We start from the raw sequence: 13,665 nt of genomic DNA, 5'->3' as shown, positions 1-13,665 counted from the left end.
ATGACCATGTTGGGTTAGTTTGTTGCATGGAAGGGGTAGTAATAGATGAGAAGGAATAGGAGAACAGTGTCCTTCCTGTTCATTTGCCATCAAAACTGAAACTGATTTATATATTTTGCTTTTGCTGGCTGTATCCGATCCGTCTTAGGCTGATATCAAAAAGAGTTTCTGTGTTGTGCTTTCAGTGTTATGATCCAAGACAACATGGCAGTGAGGGCTAGAAATGTTCACTGTGAGGGCTTTATTAAACCAAGCATGGGCCTGACACCAAGTTGCCTCAGTCCGCTAGACCAGTAATTACTAAAACTGTGGTATGCCAGGCTTCACCTGGTGGCATGCAGGAGCCTTGCTGAAAGGCCTAACAACTGCTCTCCAACTGGCCCCAAGTCCTTAACTTGAGACCAAAAAAAGTAATTTAATTTCATTTTATTACAGACAACAGTTAATACATACTATACACAGCTCATTACAATGATGCAAAAATTAGCAGTTGATGATCTAGTTTAGAAACAAAATTTGCCTGTGCTTAACCACGTAGGATGACGTCACATCACATCTGACATAGCATAAACTAGTAACGCGGTAAGTAATGTTGATTTTAGCTAACATTATTAGCCTGTCATGATTAAAGTGAAATGGGTGGAATTTTGAAATGGCTACAAGGCCCAAAAAACAGCCGAGAGGCGAGTGACAACGCTTGCCCTGACAGGTCAGATGAACCTTTCGATGCTGAAGAGGAGTATGAGCTCATCAGTCTCACTGAAATGGTATGTGTATTATCATTATTATTAGCAGTAGTAATAGTAGTAGTAGCAGCAGTAGTAGTCAGGGGTGGACTGTAGTGGGAAGTGGTACTTGGGAAATTTGGTTTGGTACATAGTGGTACATAGTCTGAAAAGTCAGAACCTCTGCACCAGACAATTGTTACCAGGTTCAAAAGTGTAGGGTTTTTCCTCAGTCAGCTCCCACATGGTCTAAAGTGGCCTGGTGCCCACAGGATTCTCCCTCACCTGCTCAAAAAAAACACATACACACACATAAATAAAGGAGGTCCTCTAAACGCACCTCCACTCCAAACTAACACATAAAACTACACTCCATCCACACCTACCCCGCTCCATTTTGCATTTTGAGTTTACATGAGTGGGAGTGTTGATCTTGGATTTCAGTGATAACGCCCCTCCTTGATCAACAGGTTCATCACAAGAACTCTATTTTAACAAACTGGGAGGAATCTCATCTATGTCAAACAGTTTCTCCCACATTTGGTTTTTCTTTGGGGGGTTTTTCTATCACATTTTCATTACATACAAGTATTAAAATGACGCCTAATTTCAAACTGCATCCTTTCCCCATCTGCCTACCAGGAAAATCCAATTACATTTTTTAATCAGTCAAAAGGTTATTGTTCCCTTTTCCAAGCTGCACCCAATTGTATTGATATTGAAGTGGCAGTAAACAGCTTTTTTGTGTTAACTTATCATTATGAAGTAACTGTTGATGGCACAGTGTAATGGCTATAGAATAATGACGCCATCAGCATTTAGATTGGTTCCCTATAAGCCTCGCTTTCACTATGCAACTCTGTCTGCCACCGGGTACGAGCTCGCGAGAAAATGAAGGCTCAATTTATGGTACAAAGGAAGTGCGTCAACCATTGCCAAACCAAAATAGGAAGAGGATAGTAGATTTGTTCTCCCCGGTAGCTATCGGTAACTATCCGCAGTAGCGGAAATGGCGGACGGTGGAACCACCGAAGTGACAGTGGAAACTCTACCCAGGGAGAGAAAAAGAACTCCGTTGATGAAGGAGGCAAAGAACGTGAAGAGGGAGAGTGATAGAAACAGAGGTAAAACAAGAGTGAACCTCAGACAGACATTTACTCAATGGAGTGAGCCTCTGGTGTTGTGTGGAACTCTGTTTCCCCCTCGCCAGACGAAAGCGTTCACATGGAAACAGGTTAGCTATCGGTTACGACTAGGTTAAGGTTGAAGCTAGGTTAAGCTTAGGGTTAGGCTCGGTTAAGGTTAATCAAGCTTCCTGGTGTTGTATCGAATTCTGGCTGGGGGGGGGGGCAGAGCTTGACGGGGAAACAGAGTTTGATACAACACCCGAGACTTGAGAGGGTTTCAAACCGACATTCAGTTGGCATTATTTCTACTGGATCAGTAAGTACCACAACCGTCCATCCATTATCCTAACTGCTTACCCTTCTCTCAGGGTTGCAGGGATGCTGGAGCCTATCCCAGCAGTCATTGGGTGGCAGGCGGGGATACACCCTGGACAGGCCGCCAGGCCATCACAGGGCTGACACACACACCTAGGAACAACTTAGTTCGGCCGATTCACCTGACCTACATGTCTTCGGACTGTGGGAGGAAACCGAAGCACCCGGAGGAAACCCACGCAGACACGGGGAGAACATGCAAACTCCACACAGAGGATGACCCGGGATGACCCCCAAGGTTGGACTACCCCAGGGCTCGAACCCAGGACCTTCTTCGCTGTGAGGTGACCGTGCTAACCACTGCGCCACCAGTTCACCATCTTTCGGGTCCTATGGCACGCGCTCATGCGCCACCTCCCCAACGGTGCGGGCGAGACGGGCCGGTGGTGCGCCTGGCAGGCCGAGGGGCCGCGATCCCACCTCAGCTGGCGCATGCTGGCCCTCACTTTCATTACGCCACAACCTGCCTACTTATTAATACAACTGGATGTTTTACTCTGGCTTTATCATAGAAATGAGATCAGGGTTTCCATTTCATATTGGGATTCTTACGGTTGTTTCTTGTTTTGGACAATAGTAGCCAGGCGGCTAACGAATGGAAAGTGATCTTTGCGGGGAGCGTTTCTGTTCCCTCAACCCTATTTCATTGAACTTACCTTAATGTGACTTAACGTCAACCTCTACCTAACCTTAACCGACAGCTAACCTATTCGATAGCTGACCCACACGGCTGAGGGAACTTAGGGCTGACCCCGTCTAGAAACGCTGGGGGGGGGGGGGGGGGTCGAAAAGTTGTCTACTGCCGCTTAAAAAACAACAGCAGGTAATGTTTTGAATTTCGGCAATGTCTATTAACTGTCGTAAAGACGACCAAATGGATTTTTTTACCCCTCCAGAGCATAGCAACAAGATAGACGCAGGTATTTATGAGCTGTAGCTCAAAAGATGAGGTAAAGTAAAATTGCAATACTTCCTACGTGTACCGAAAGGCAATTTATACACTTCCCGGGAGGTTTGGCGCCCAGTGGGGGACAAAATACATAATGCAGAATACATAAACAAGAGACTTCTTGGGAACTGATCTAAATGGTGATCGTGTCATTCTCCCACAGCCATCACTCTACGCCACCAAAATGAATTTAATGTTAAAGCAAAAAAACAAAAAAACGTTACCCAGCTCTGCTTTAATGGAGTGTGAGCTACACTACATCACAGCAATAGCAGCGCATCTTTAAACTGCAGCGCTACACTACTCCAGTTGACACACCAGAAAAAGTCCAAGCAGAGGGAAAAGTCTCCACCGCGCTTAAGGCGGGCCGGTTAGTGCCAGAAGCTTACTTTTGACACTTTCGAAGAATTGGGGGAAAGGGGAATAGGTAAAAGAAGAGAAGATAGCCGTCCCTCTCTTTGCCTGCTCTGGCAGCTTTCCAACAAGGGCCCTTTTTTAAATTCAGAGCGCGCCGCGGTTTTGTGTCAGCGCGGGACAAGAGAAACACTTAATGTGACATTTAGAGATGCTCCAAGATCCTCTCTGGAGGCTGGAGAGAGAGGGAGAGAAAAAAGAATAATGATGTTATCACCGACATGTATTTCAAATGCCAAGAGGGCTGCTTTGCCTGAGAGCTTTGGCCATAAAGATAAGAGTATAACACAGCCTCTGGTCCCGTGGCCTTTGGACTAGTTCTGAGGCTCATGTTGATCTTTGTCTGAAATGTTTTCATTTCTTTCCCATCACATATGATCTTTTAAGGCTTATAGGACAATCTTTTAGGATTTGTACGTTGGGACCTCCATTATCCATCGATGAAATCCACACGTCTTTGGGTGTATTTTAAACAGTATGCAGCCAGCAGAACGGAACACAGCAATGCACGATGAGCGTGCGACACGAGACTTCTGGGGATCTGCATCCTAACCGGATGATCAAAACACAAATCTTGACAATGCATTACGAGTCATTAGTCAAAAAGCAATAACGTTGGGCCCCCTCAGCAAAAGTGAATATATTCGCAGTAGATGGTTTGGAAGCCGGGCAAAAAAATCTCTTATTCATGTGTGCCTTTCCTGATGGGACCTCCCTAAAGCTGCAAGTGAAAAGAGATGGCATGAATATTTCACAGGTAAAATGAGGCCAGTCCTCCGAACGGATATCCAGATGGGACTAATCGATGACTTAAATCCCCACAAACTCGGCATTTCTATGTAAAGGGTGTCAGAATCAAAAGGACGGCGATGAATGTCTCCGGGACACGGAGTTAACGCGACACAGAGCGGCCCGAGAGCTAATAACAGTTCCTTTACAAAGACGTCTATTACAATTTGAGAATAAAACTTTGTCCCCCCCGTTCAGATGCCCACCATCTTCCTATCTCCCACTTGAATATACTGCAGTCCTTTGCTTGCATTTTGTTTTTTTCCGTATCAGCATTTTGAAGGGTGAACGCTGATTTGTTTGATAGCACGTCTTGCATCCCCGGCTAAAACTACTCTCCAGAAAACTCGAGGCAGTGACTTCCGACACATCTGCATAATTATTAAGTGACTCGACGGGAGCAAAGTCGGTGGGGCCGTTATGAACTTATTCATCTCTGACTACAGCACTCATTCCCAGACCATTTCATCCCGCCCGGGGACGATTTAACGGATCCATTTGTTCATTCAGGTCCCCCGATGTGGTCACTTGTTACCCTAAATGCAGGGTTTACCCATTATCTCAGCCCTTTACACCTCCTGAGCCAGGTGTCTCAAAAGGAGAAGAAGAAGAAAAGATAATTTAAATGAGGAATGGTGACGTTGACGCCACCATTGTTGAGAGCCCGGCTGTATTTTCAGCCGTCTAATGGAAACGGCCCGACAGGTAACAGGTGGTAAGGAATGAATTCATTTCTGATTATTTGATTTGTTTGATCTGCGATAACGTCTCCTCTGATCTTGGAAAGTCGTATTGTCCTGGTTTTCTTTTCTTCCTTATCACATTCCTTCTACAGATCCCCCCCCATCATCTCACACCATTGCAAAATGTCAAATGCTGCGGTGGGATAAGAGGCCGGGCTGCGACGGCTGTGTTTACCCACGGAGGAATAATCCATTTGTATATTTCTCAACATCGCAGTGCTTCTTGAATATTTCGGGCTTTGATGTGTGGCTGTCTAATGCAGTTACCTAAGCAGCTTGCCACAACTGCCCTCCCAGAGATTCTCCCCGCACGCTTCTCCCATTTTACGAAATGTGTCTGGATTTCAACAATGAGGTATCCTTTTGAAGCCTCCCCGCGCCTCCTTGAGGAAAGGTGCTTTCTGTAGATAATGACACACTGCAATGCACACTTCACCCCTCGAGAGCTGCACACACCTTTTTTCCCCCCTGCCCGTTAAAGTCATGCGTATCCGCAAATATTATTTGTACAAGTCGCACCCATGGGCATTTGCAGAGATTTAGCAAACTGATTTCATCTATGTGGAGAATGAAACACAGAAACCAAACTGCTGGCTGGCAGCTGGTGGCAGTTAATGCAATTTGGGGAAATGAAAGGGTGGACAGGACGGAAAGCTGGACAGTCTCTAATGTATCCGTGTATGCACGGGATCGTGTGATGACTGATTCATGCGCCACGCCGTCTCAAACATTGTTGCTGTAAATTGGCTGTGAAATGACACAGCAATGCCAGCCAGAGTTATTGGGCATGTGTCCCGGACACTCCCAGACTCGGCTCAAGGGCCCGGCTAACCTGGCACGGCCACAAACCAGCTGGATGACCGATTAAATATCACGGCCAGATGACGACAATGAAATACATGACAATGACAACAGGATAGCTAGGTCTTCTTGGTGCTATACTATCAACAGTTTATTTGGCCAGTAAGGCTTTGGATGCGCTCATCTAGGTTCTTTTACTAATGTGATGTATCTATAACTTGTGCTGTTTGGGTGACCGACAACTGTTTGGATGTTTGGAGGGTATTAAAATTCTCAGATGTAAGAAATGATGTAAGACATATCTGAGAGAAAATGTAGACATCCTTAGAGATAGTCTTAATACACCAATCTAATGAGCGGGCAGTGAGGAAGGCTAAGGCCAATTACAACTGCAAGGTGGAGAACAAGCTGCAGGACAAGGACAGCAGAGGTGTGTGGCAGGGACTATGGCAAATTACCATCTATAAGGCCAAACACTCAGTCTTTAATGAAGACCCCAAGCTCCCTGATGAGCAACAGTCTGCCTAAAGTGGAAGTACCCCTGACTCCATCTTTTGTGATTGGAGAGCATTGGGCCAGGCATCTGCTGTGCAATCAGAACGGCAGGAAAGCTGCAGGCCCCGATCTTGTTTCCTCAGCTATTTTAAAATGGTGTGCTGCTGAACCTGCTTCTGTTCTGACTTGTATTTTTAATTGGTCTATCAACCAGTGTAAAGTACTAGCACGCTTTATATCTGCAGTAATAATTCCTGTGCCCTAAGAAGCCCATGGTTAGCTGTTTAAATGACTACAGGCCCATTGCCTTAGTATCTGTTGTAATGAAAGCATATAGTATGTAAACCACTGTCCAGTACTGTGCTAGATCCCAATCAGTTTGTATACAGGGCTGATAAGTCAGTGGATGATGCTGTATCTCTGTCTCCACTCTATCTTGCAGCATCAAGAGGCACCTGCCACCTATACCCAGGTACTGTTCATTGACTATAGCTCAGCTTTTAATACAATAATACCCACATGGCTAAATAACAAGCTTATATAGCTAGGTTTCCACCAGTCTCTTATGTCTCTGGGTCTTGAACTTCATACTGGGCAGAACACAGGTTGTCAAACTCAACAAGAGATTTTCAAACTCATTGACCATTAGCACAGGTAACCCTCAGGGGTGTGTCCTCTCACCTCTGCTCTACTCACTATACACCAATGACTGCATTTCACTCTCTGACAATGTAAAAATGACTAAGTTTGCTGATGATACAACACTGGTGGGGGACTGATTTCCTGTAATGATGAGACAGCTTGCAGAAAGGAGGTGTCCTCCCTTGTCGACTGGTGTAGCAATAACGATCTGGAACTGAACATCAACAAAACTAAAGAACTTGTGGTTGATTTCCATAAATATCAGGGAGATCTATTACCACTGGCCATTAACAACCAGGTGGTACAGAGAGTGGATCATTTCAAATTCCTTGGGACAACAATCTCCTCCTCCCTGAAATGGGAAGACAACTTCACCACCATCCAGAAGAAAGCTCTACTACTCTTTCTAGGACAGCTTAGGAAATGTGGATTGTCAAGGGTTGCAATCTTACACTTGAAAGCCACTTTATTGGACATTGTATTCTTACAATGAATTGTATTTTTGCAATGAAATTTGTTTTCTGCATTTAACCCATCCGATTGTATAGGAGCAGTGGGCAGCTGCTGCACCTGGCCCGGGGACCAACTCCAGTTCTTCTTTCCATTGCCTTGCTCGGGGCACGGACAGACGTATTAACCCAAACATGCATGTGTTTTTGATGGTGGGAGGAAACTGGAGCACCAGGAGGAAACCCACGCAGACATGGGGAAAACATGCAAACTCCACACAGAAAGGACCTGGGACGGCCTGGGGTTCAAACCCAGGACCTTCTTGATGTGAGGCAATAGTGCTAACCACCGGGCAACTGTGCCTCCCATTCAGTTCTACAGAGCTGTAATAGAAAGTGTGTTCACTTTCTCAATAACTGTATGGTATGGCAATTCTACAGCCCACAAGAAAAAATTGCTGGACAGAGTAATGCGCACAGCTTCATAAGTAACTGGCTGCAAACTACCTACCATTTCTGAATTACACCATATTCGCATTCAGCAGAAGGGTTTTAGAATTTTAAAGGACTCCTCACATCCGGCCAATCCCCTATTTAATCATCTCCCTTCGGGTAAAAGACTCCGCAGTATCAAGAACAGAATTTCCCACTTCCAGAATAGCACTTACCCTGCAGCAATCGTATCCTAAATGCTTCACTGATTGTACAAGTGTAGTCTCCTTAAGCACATGCACTTTAATTTGTCACGTTAAAGGCGTGGGCCATATGGTTGCATTAACTGAATTATATTTATAACAATATGTTTTTGTGGACTCTCCTTGTATGTATCGTGTTTACTGTTGTTATATTGAACACCGAAACAAATTCCAAATAAACTGTATAGTTGATATGACATGATTGATATAAATGATTGAATCTTGTGATTATACTTTCCATACCTAATAATCCAGTATGTAATCCAATACTTTATGGGGCATCTCAAATATATGAACTGTAAATCAGCACAGGCATCAGCAATGCAACCAATAAACTCCCCTCAGTCACCACTGAAAACATTCTGTACACGTCGTATATACCACATTTACCCTCCATCACAGTTAGGGTTCACAGGGATCAACAATGAAATGTGACCTCATTTTGTCTTTTTTTTTCCTGCCCAATCTGAACACCCACATTTCTTGGTTAGAGAAAATTATTTGGAGACTTCCTGGAAAAGCGTGAATGTTAATTAAAAGTCACATCACTCTGGGGTTTGGATTATTCTTCATCAACTCATAATTAATGTGTCCCAATTCTCCCGCATTTTGCAAAAGGCTATTCTCTCTGTTTCCGTCCCAACATTCATGCATACCTGTCAACACTGGGATTTCAAAATAACGGAACTCTTCCGTCGCCCCGCCCTGGACCGTCCCACCACTGTCCACATACCCCTTAAATTTAGACAAGAATACACAGTGAGTCCTGAAATCACCAGTAGGCAACCATTTGCTTTAAAATATTGTCAAGACCACGGATGACTAGCCTCGCTAGCTCTTGGCTAACAGGTCGGACGCTTTAGTTGACTGGTTAGCGCAGTCGCCCATGGTGTGGGCGACCCAGATTTGCTTCCCGGCTGCCCCCTGAATTCGCTACACTGGTGTCAGAAGTGGGATTGTGAGAGCGTGAAGCCATCGGGAGCACATGCAGCCAGAACCCTGAGGGAGGTGATATGCTGAAGCGCAGAGACGCATTTCCCGAAGGGGGGGGGTAGTGTAATGACCACGGATGAGTAGACTCGCTAGCTCTTGGTTAACAGGTCAGACCCTTTAGTGGAATGGTTAACGTAGTCGCCCGTGTTGCGGGAGACCAGTGTTTGCGTCCTGGCGGCAGCGGTTCCCGGCTGCCCCCCAAATTCGCTACATTGGTGTCAGAAGTGGGATTGTGAGAGCGTGAAGCCATCGGAAGCACGTGCACCCAGAGGCATGAGGGAGCTGATATGCTGAAGCATGGGGACGCGCTTCCCCAAGGAGGGGGTAGTGTAATGACCATGGATGACTAGACTCACTAGCCCTTGGCTAACGGGTCAGACCCTTTAATTGACTGGTTAGCACAGTAGCCTGTGGTGCGGGAGACTCGGGTTCGTGTCCCAGCTGCGGTGGCAGTTCCCAGTTGCCCCCTGAATTTGCTACATTGGTGTCAGAAGTGGGATGGTGAGTCACTGAGGATGCACAAGCCAGTGCATTCTTAGTGCCGGTCCCAAGCCCAGATAAATGGGAAGGGTTGCATCAGGAAGGGTATCTGGCGTAAAATCTTTGCCAATCAAATATGCGGATCATAAAACAGATTTCCATACTGGAACGGTCGAGGCCCAGGTTACCAACGATTGCCACCGGTACTGTTGGCCAGCAGGATGCCGGTGGAAACTATGCTACTGTTGGGTGAAGGCATGTCCAGAGGTAGCGGGAGAGGAGGAAGGGTATGGATGTGGTGAGAGAGGACATCCAGGTGGCTGGTGTGACAGAGGAGAATGCAGAGGACAGGGAGAAATGGAAACGGACGACCTGCTGTGGTGACCCCTAACAGAAGCAGCTGAAAGTAGTAGTAGTAGTAGTAGGTGTCAGAAGTGGGATAGTGAGACAGTGGGGCCATCGGAAGCGCGTGCGCCCAGAGGCGTGAGGGAGCTGGTATGCTGAAACGCGCTTCCCCAAGGAGGGGGGTAATGTAGCGATCATGAACGAGTAGACTCGCTAGCCCTTGGCTAACGGGTCGGGTCAGCACTTTAGTCGACTGGTTAACGTAGTCGCCCGTGGTGCGGGAGACCCGGGTTTGCGTCCCGGCAGCCCCCTGAATTCGCTACAATATATTAACCTACCATCCAGCAAAAAATGAACTTCTAGGGCCTCCGCCATTTCTGAAAATATCAAGATGCCACAATTCGTTAGGTCGGAACTTTCAGAAAATTTCCACTTCCTAAGTTGTGAATACCACAAGATGGGGGTGTTCACATTGTAAAGCATGTGGCAGTAGAACGTTAGCTCTAACTTATGCTGCCTTCAAATGAGCAGCGGTGCCCCCAGAAAATTTTCATCGGGGTGGCCAAATGGGGCCACTGAAAATCTTGGGGTGGCACACCAAAACCAAAAGCCATGACTGAATTTCGGGAATTCTATGCTGCTGCTGTAGTATACTGTATAGCCTAGTGGAAAACTGTCAATACGAGAGTTAAGAAAAATATACATTATTGATTTAAATGAACAGCACCTAATGTAAAATATCAGATAGAAGCACATTCTGCATAATCAGAAGCATATTCTGCATATGCGACTCGTGGCTGGGGGGGGCAGCGGGGGGGGGGGGCAGGGATAGTATCAGGGTGGCCGTGGCCACCCCTTGGGGGCGCCACTGCAAATGAGGTCGTGTTTACCGTGTTCACAAGCTAATGTTGTACACACTGCCCCCTGCTGCACCGGAGGGGAATGTAGCGAACACTTCAGATAGGCCAGGCGGTTATGCGTACCGTCAACATTACCGCCAACCCCCACCCCCCACCCCCCCACGCACTTAGGTAAAAAAATATGGGAGATTTACGGGAAAATATTCAAAACAGGAGGACAGCGAGAGAGAATGGTAAAATACGAGAGAATCACGCCAAGTGCCCTGAACGTCACGCATGGCGATTGTGTTTTACCCAGAGACTGCTGGCGGTTGACCTACCTCGCTGAATGGGCCATTTACCTGCATGAACGTGGGCGGTGAACACTCTTGAAATCCACCGAGCTCAGAGGAGAGAGAGGGAACACACTTAACCTCGTTAAACGGTCGCACTTGTGATATGTGTAACGTCTACATCTCCGCCAAGCCATTCATACCTAACCTCAACATGTGGCTCGGAGCTGGAATATGAAGTGAACAAAATTACAGTCATCTCACCTGGAAAGCCATTCATCTGTTTAAATGAACGCGGTCAGCAGGCAGGCTCGCTGCTAACGGTGCTATTGTGCTATTGGGTTGAGGGGGGCGGGCTAATAGGATGTTAAATGTGGGGTGGGTAGGTTTTTTTTCATGGCGTTATTGAGCAAAAAAAAAAAATCCACACCAACCATCCAGAATATTGTAATTCAAGTGGTCTGAGAGAAAACTAGACTGCGCCTCTCCCTGCGTCCACCTGTAATTCTTTAGAAACTGTAGGCCGGACGGAAATTTTAGCCGCACATGGGCGAGTTCAGAGAGAGGGCGTTCCTATTGGCTGGGCTATGTGAACGTCATCAATTCGCGTCCGCTGTGCCTCGCCGGTTGCTTGTGATTGCGACGCTAACTCTAAAAATTAACAAGACCAACTCGAAACGGCTACTTCACGTGGACAATATTAGTGTAACTAATAGATTCGTGGAATTTTTTTTTTACATGGATAGATTTTCAACTACGATAAAAGTTTCGCAAGTCTCACTCTGACATTTCCGGTTGTACACGGGCGTAAGGCGCTTCTTCTTCTACTTGTTTTATTGGCGGTTGGCAAACAACGAATTGGTGCATTACCGCCACCAACTGGGATGGAGTGTGGAGAGAGCGACGCTGAGGTCATTTGGTGGGTGGGGCTTAGCGGAGTGATACGAGGCAGCGGAGAGAGAGTCAAGTCAAATCAAGTCATTTTTATTTGTATAGTGTGGTGACCCACATCTATATAACGGGAGACATTCACCTAAGAGGACGGTGTACCTTTAAGGGAAGAGGCGAGGGGTCAGATAATGCACTTCCGCTTCCGGTTCAGAGTTCAGTATCGTTGTCTAAATGTATGACATGCTAAGTTGGAGCTAGTAAACTACCTCGACTACGTCTACTCTCACGTCTCCTGTCTCGTTGTTTTCTAACTCCACAATAGCCAAATATCACAAATTATAAATTTGCCTCAGTGGGCTTTACAGCAACACAAGGATTTGCATTGGAATGTTCAACATTACCTACTGCAACTTTAAATACCTGTAAGACTACACAAGAGGTACTGCAGACCTTCTTTGGACTGCTAGCTTAAAGTTCTTATGGCGTTCTGGGCCAGGCGCCATCTTAAAGCCACAGCATGGGCCAAGAGCCTCCTTTCATGCAGTGCCAAGTGGAAAATAGTGTCCCTTTTTATTAAGTGTCTAGAAGAGGCTGCGGTGGAGGACCGACACACACTGGCATGGTGCCCTCACGACACTTTCAGGTCTGAAGCACACAGGCCTACTGGCTAATCCCCACGGTGAAGAGTTCACACATCTCCAGTCACTTGAACCATATGCCGCCCTGGCAAAAAAAAAAAAAGTCACTGTCTATGTTATTTTGTAATAACCAGACGGAAAAGAGAGCGATGAAAGCTGCAGTATCAAACCGAATAAATCGCTTTCAATCATGAAAGCGAGTCAAGAGTCACAGGGAACTCGGTTTTTATTTCTCTCACAGCCAAAAGACCTCTGTGGCATTTCCACGTGTCATTTGATGTTTTCTTCATGCCTATGCTGATATCAAAGCCTTTCTTTGCTAGAATTACCCCAAAACTAGCCGACAACCTGGGATCCCAGGATACAATAAGGGTCCAGGATCAAATATTTTTCTTTTTAAAAATCAACACACAACCCCTAAAACAAAGAATCTCCACAGCTCCAGTCACATCGGGCCTGAATTGCATCACAGGTGTGCTGGAAACAAAATAAACGATTAAACGAACAAACAAACAAACAAACCAAGAGAACACACAGAACAATGCTGTGATCCGGAGGTCAGAATATTGGTGAGGTTGCTGAATCAGCGTTTTGTGAGGTTATTTCTCATAACGTCTGCAGTGAGCATCAGGGACCTCGTAAATATCCCAGGCTGCACAGCCAAAATAACACAACTCTTGTCTCCCGTCCACAATATGGCAGCTAACACACTGTTTTCATCATGAATTCAGCTCCGACTTCAATCAACATGTCATCTATAAAGCGAGCACTTAGTCATGTCATGCCACCGAGAACGGGATCTTTTCCATGCAGGGAAAGACTGTATTGCCACGCAGGAAAAAGGGCACAAGCGGTCCAGCGGCTCTCCAGTGGAATAAATGCTGCATGATCTTCAGAAGAAGAAATAAGTCTTCTCCTGACACATCCACTCAACTTCTGTAAAAGAGGCAGAGAGAAAGAAAGAAAAATAAAGACATAGCCA

General features: G+C 46.1%; 1 protein-coding gene across 1 annotated transcript in view; it reads right to left on the bottom strand.

Moving 5' to 3' along the window:
* Window positions 1-6,962: 6,962 nt before the first annotated feature.
* The window catches only part of LOC130131784 (kelch-like protein 41b), a 10,041-nt gene continuing 3,338 nt past the window's right edge, over window positions 6,963-13,665 (bottom strand). Inside the window, exon 2 of the mRNA XM_056301565.1 lies at window positions 6,963-7,008. Within this exon, the coding sequence (XP_056157540.1) occupies window positions 6,963-7,008 (46 nt within the window). The remainder of the gene's footprint in view (window positions 7,009-13,665) is intronic.

Source organism: Lampris incognitus, chromosome 21, assembly GCF_029633865.1.
Source record: "Lampris incognitus isolate fLamInc1 chromosome 21, fLamInc1.hap2, whole genome shotgun sequence".
In the NCBI taxonomy this organism is placed as follows: domain Eukaryota; kingdom Metazoa; phylum Chordata; class Actinopteri; order Lampriformes; family Lampridae; genus Lampris; species Lampris incognitus.
The sequence above is the reverse complement of the archived record's forward strand: the minus strand, read 5'-3'. Positions and strand labels throughout refer to the sequence as shown.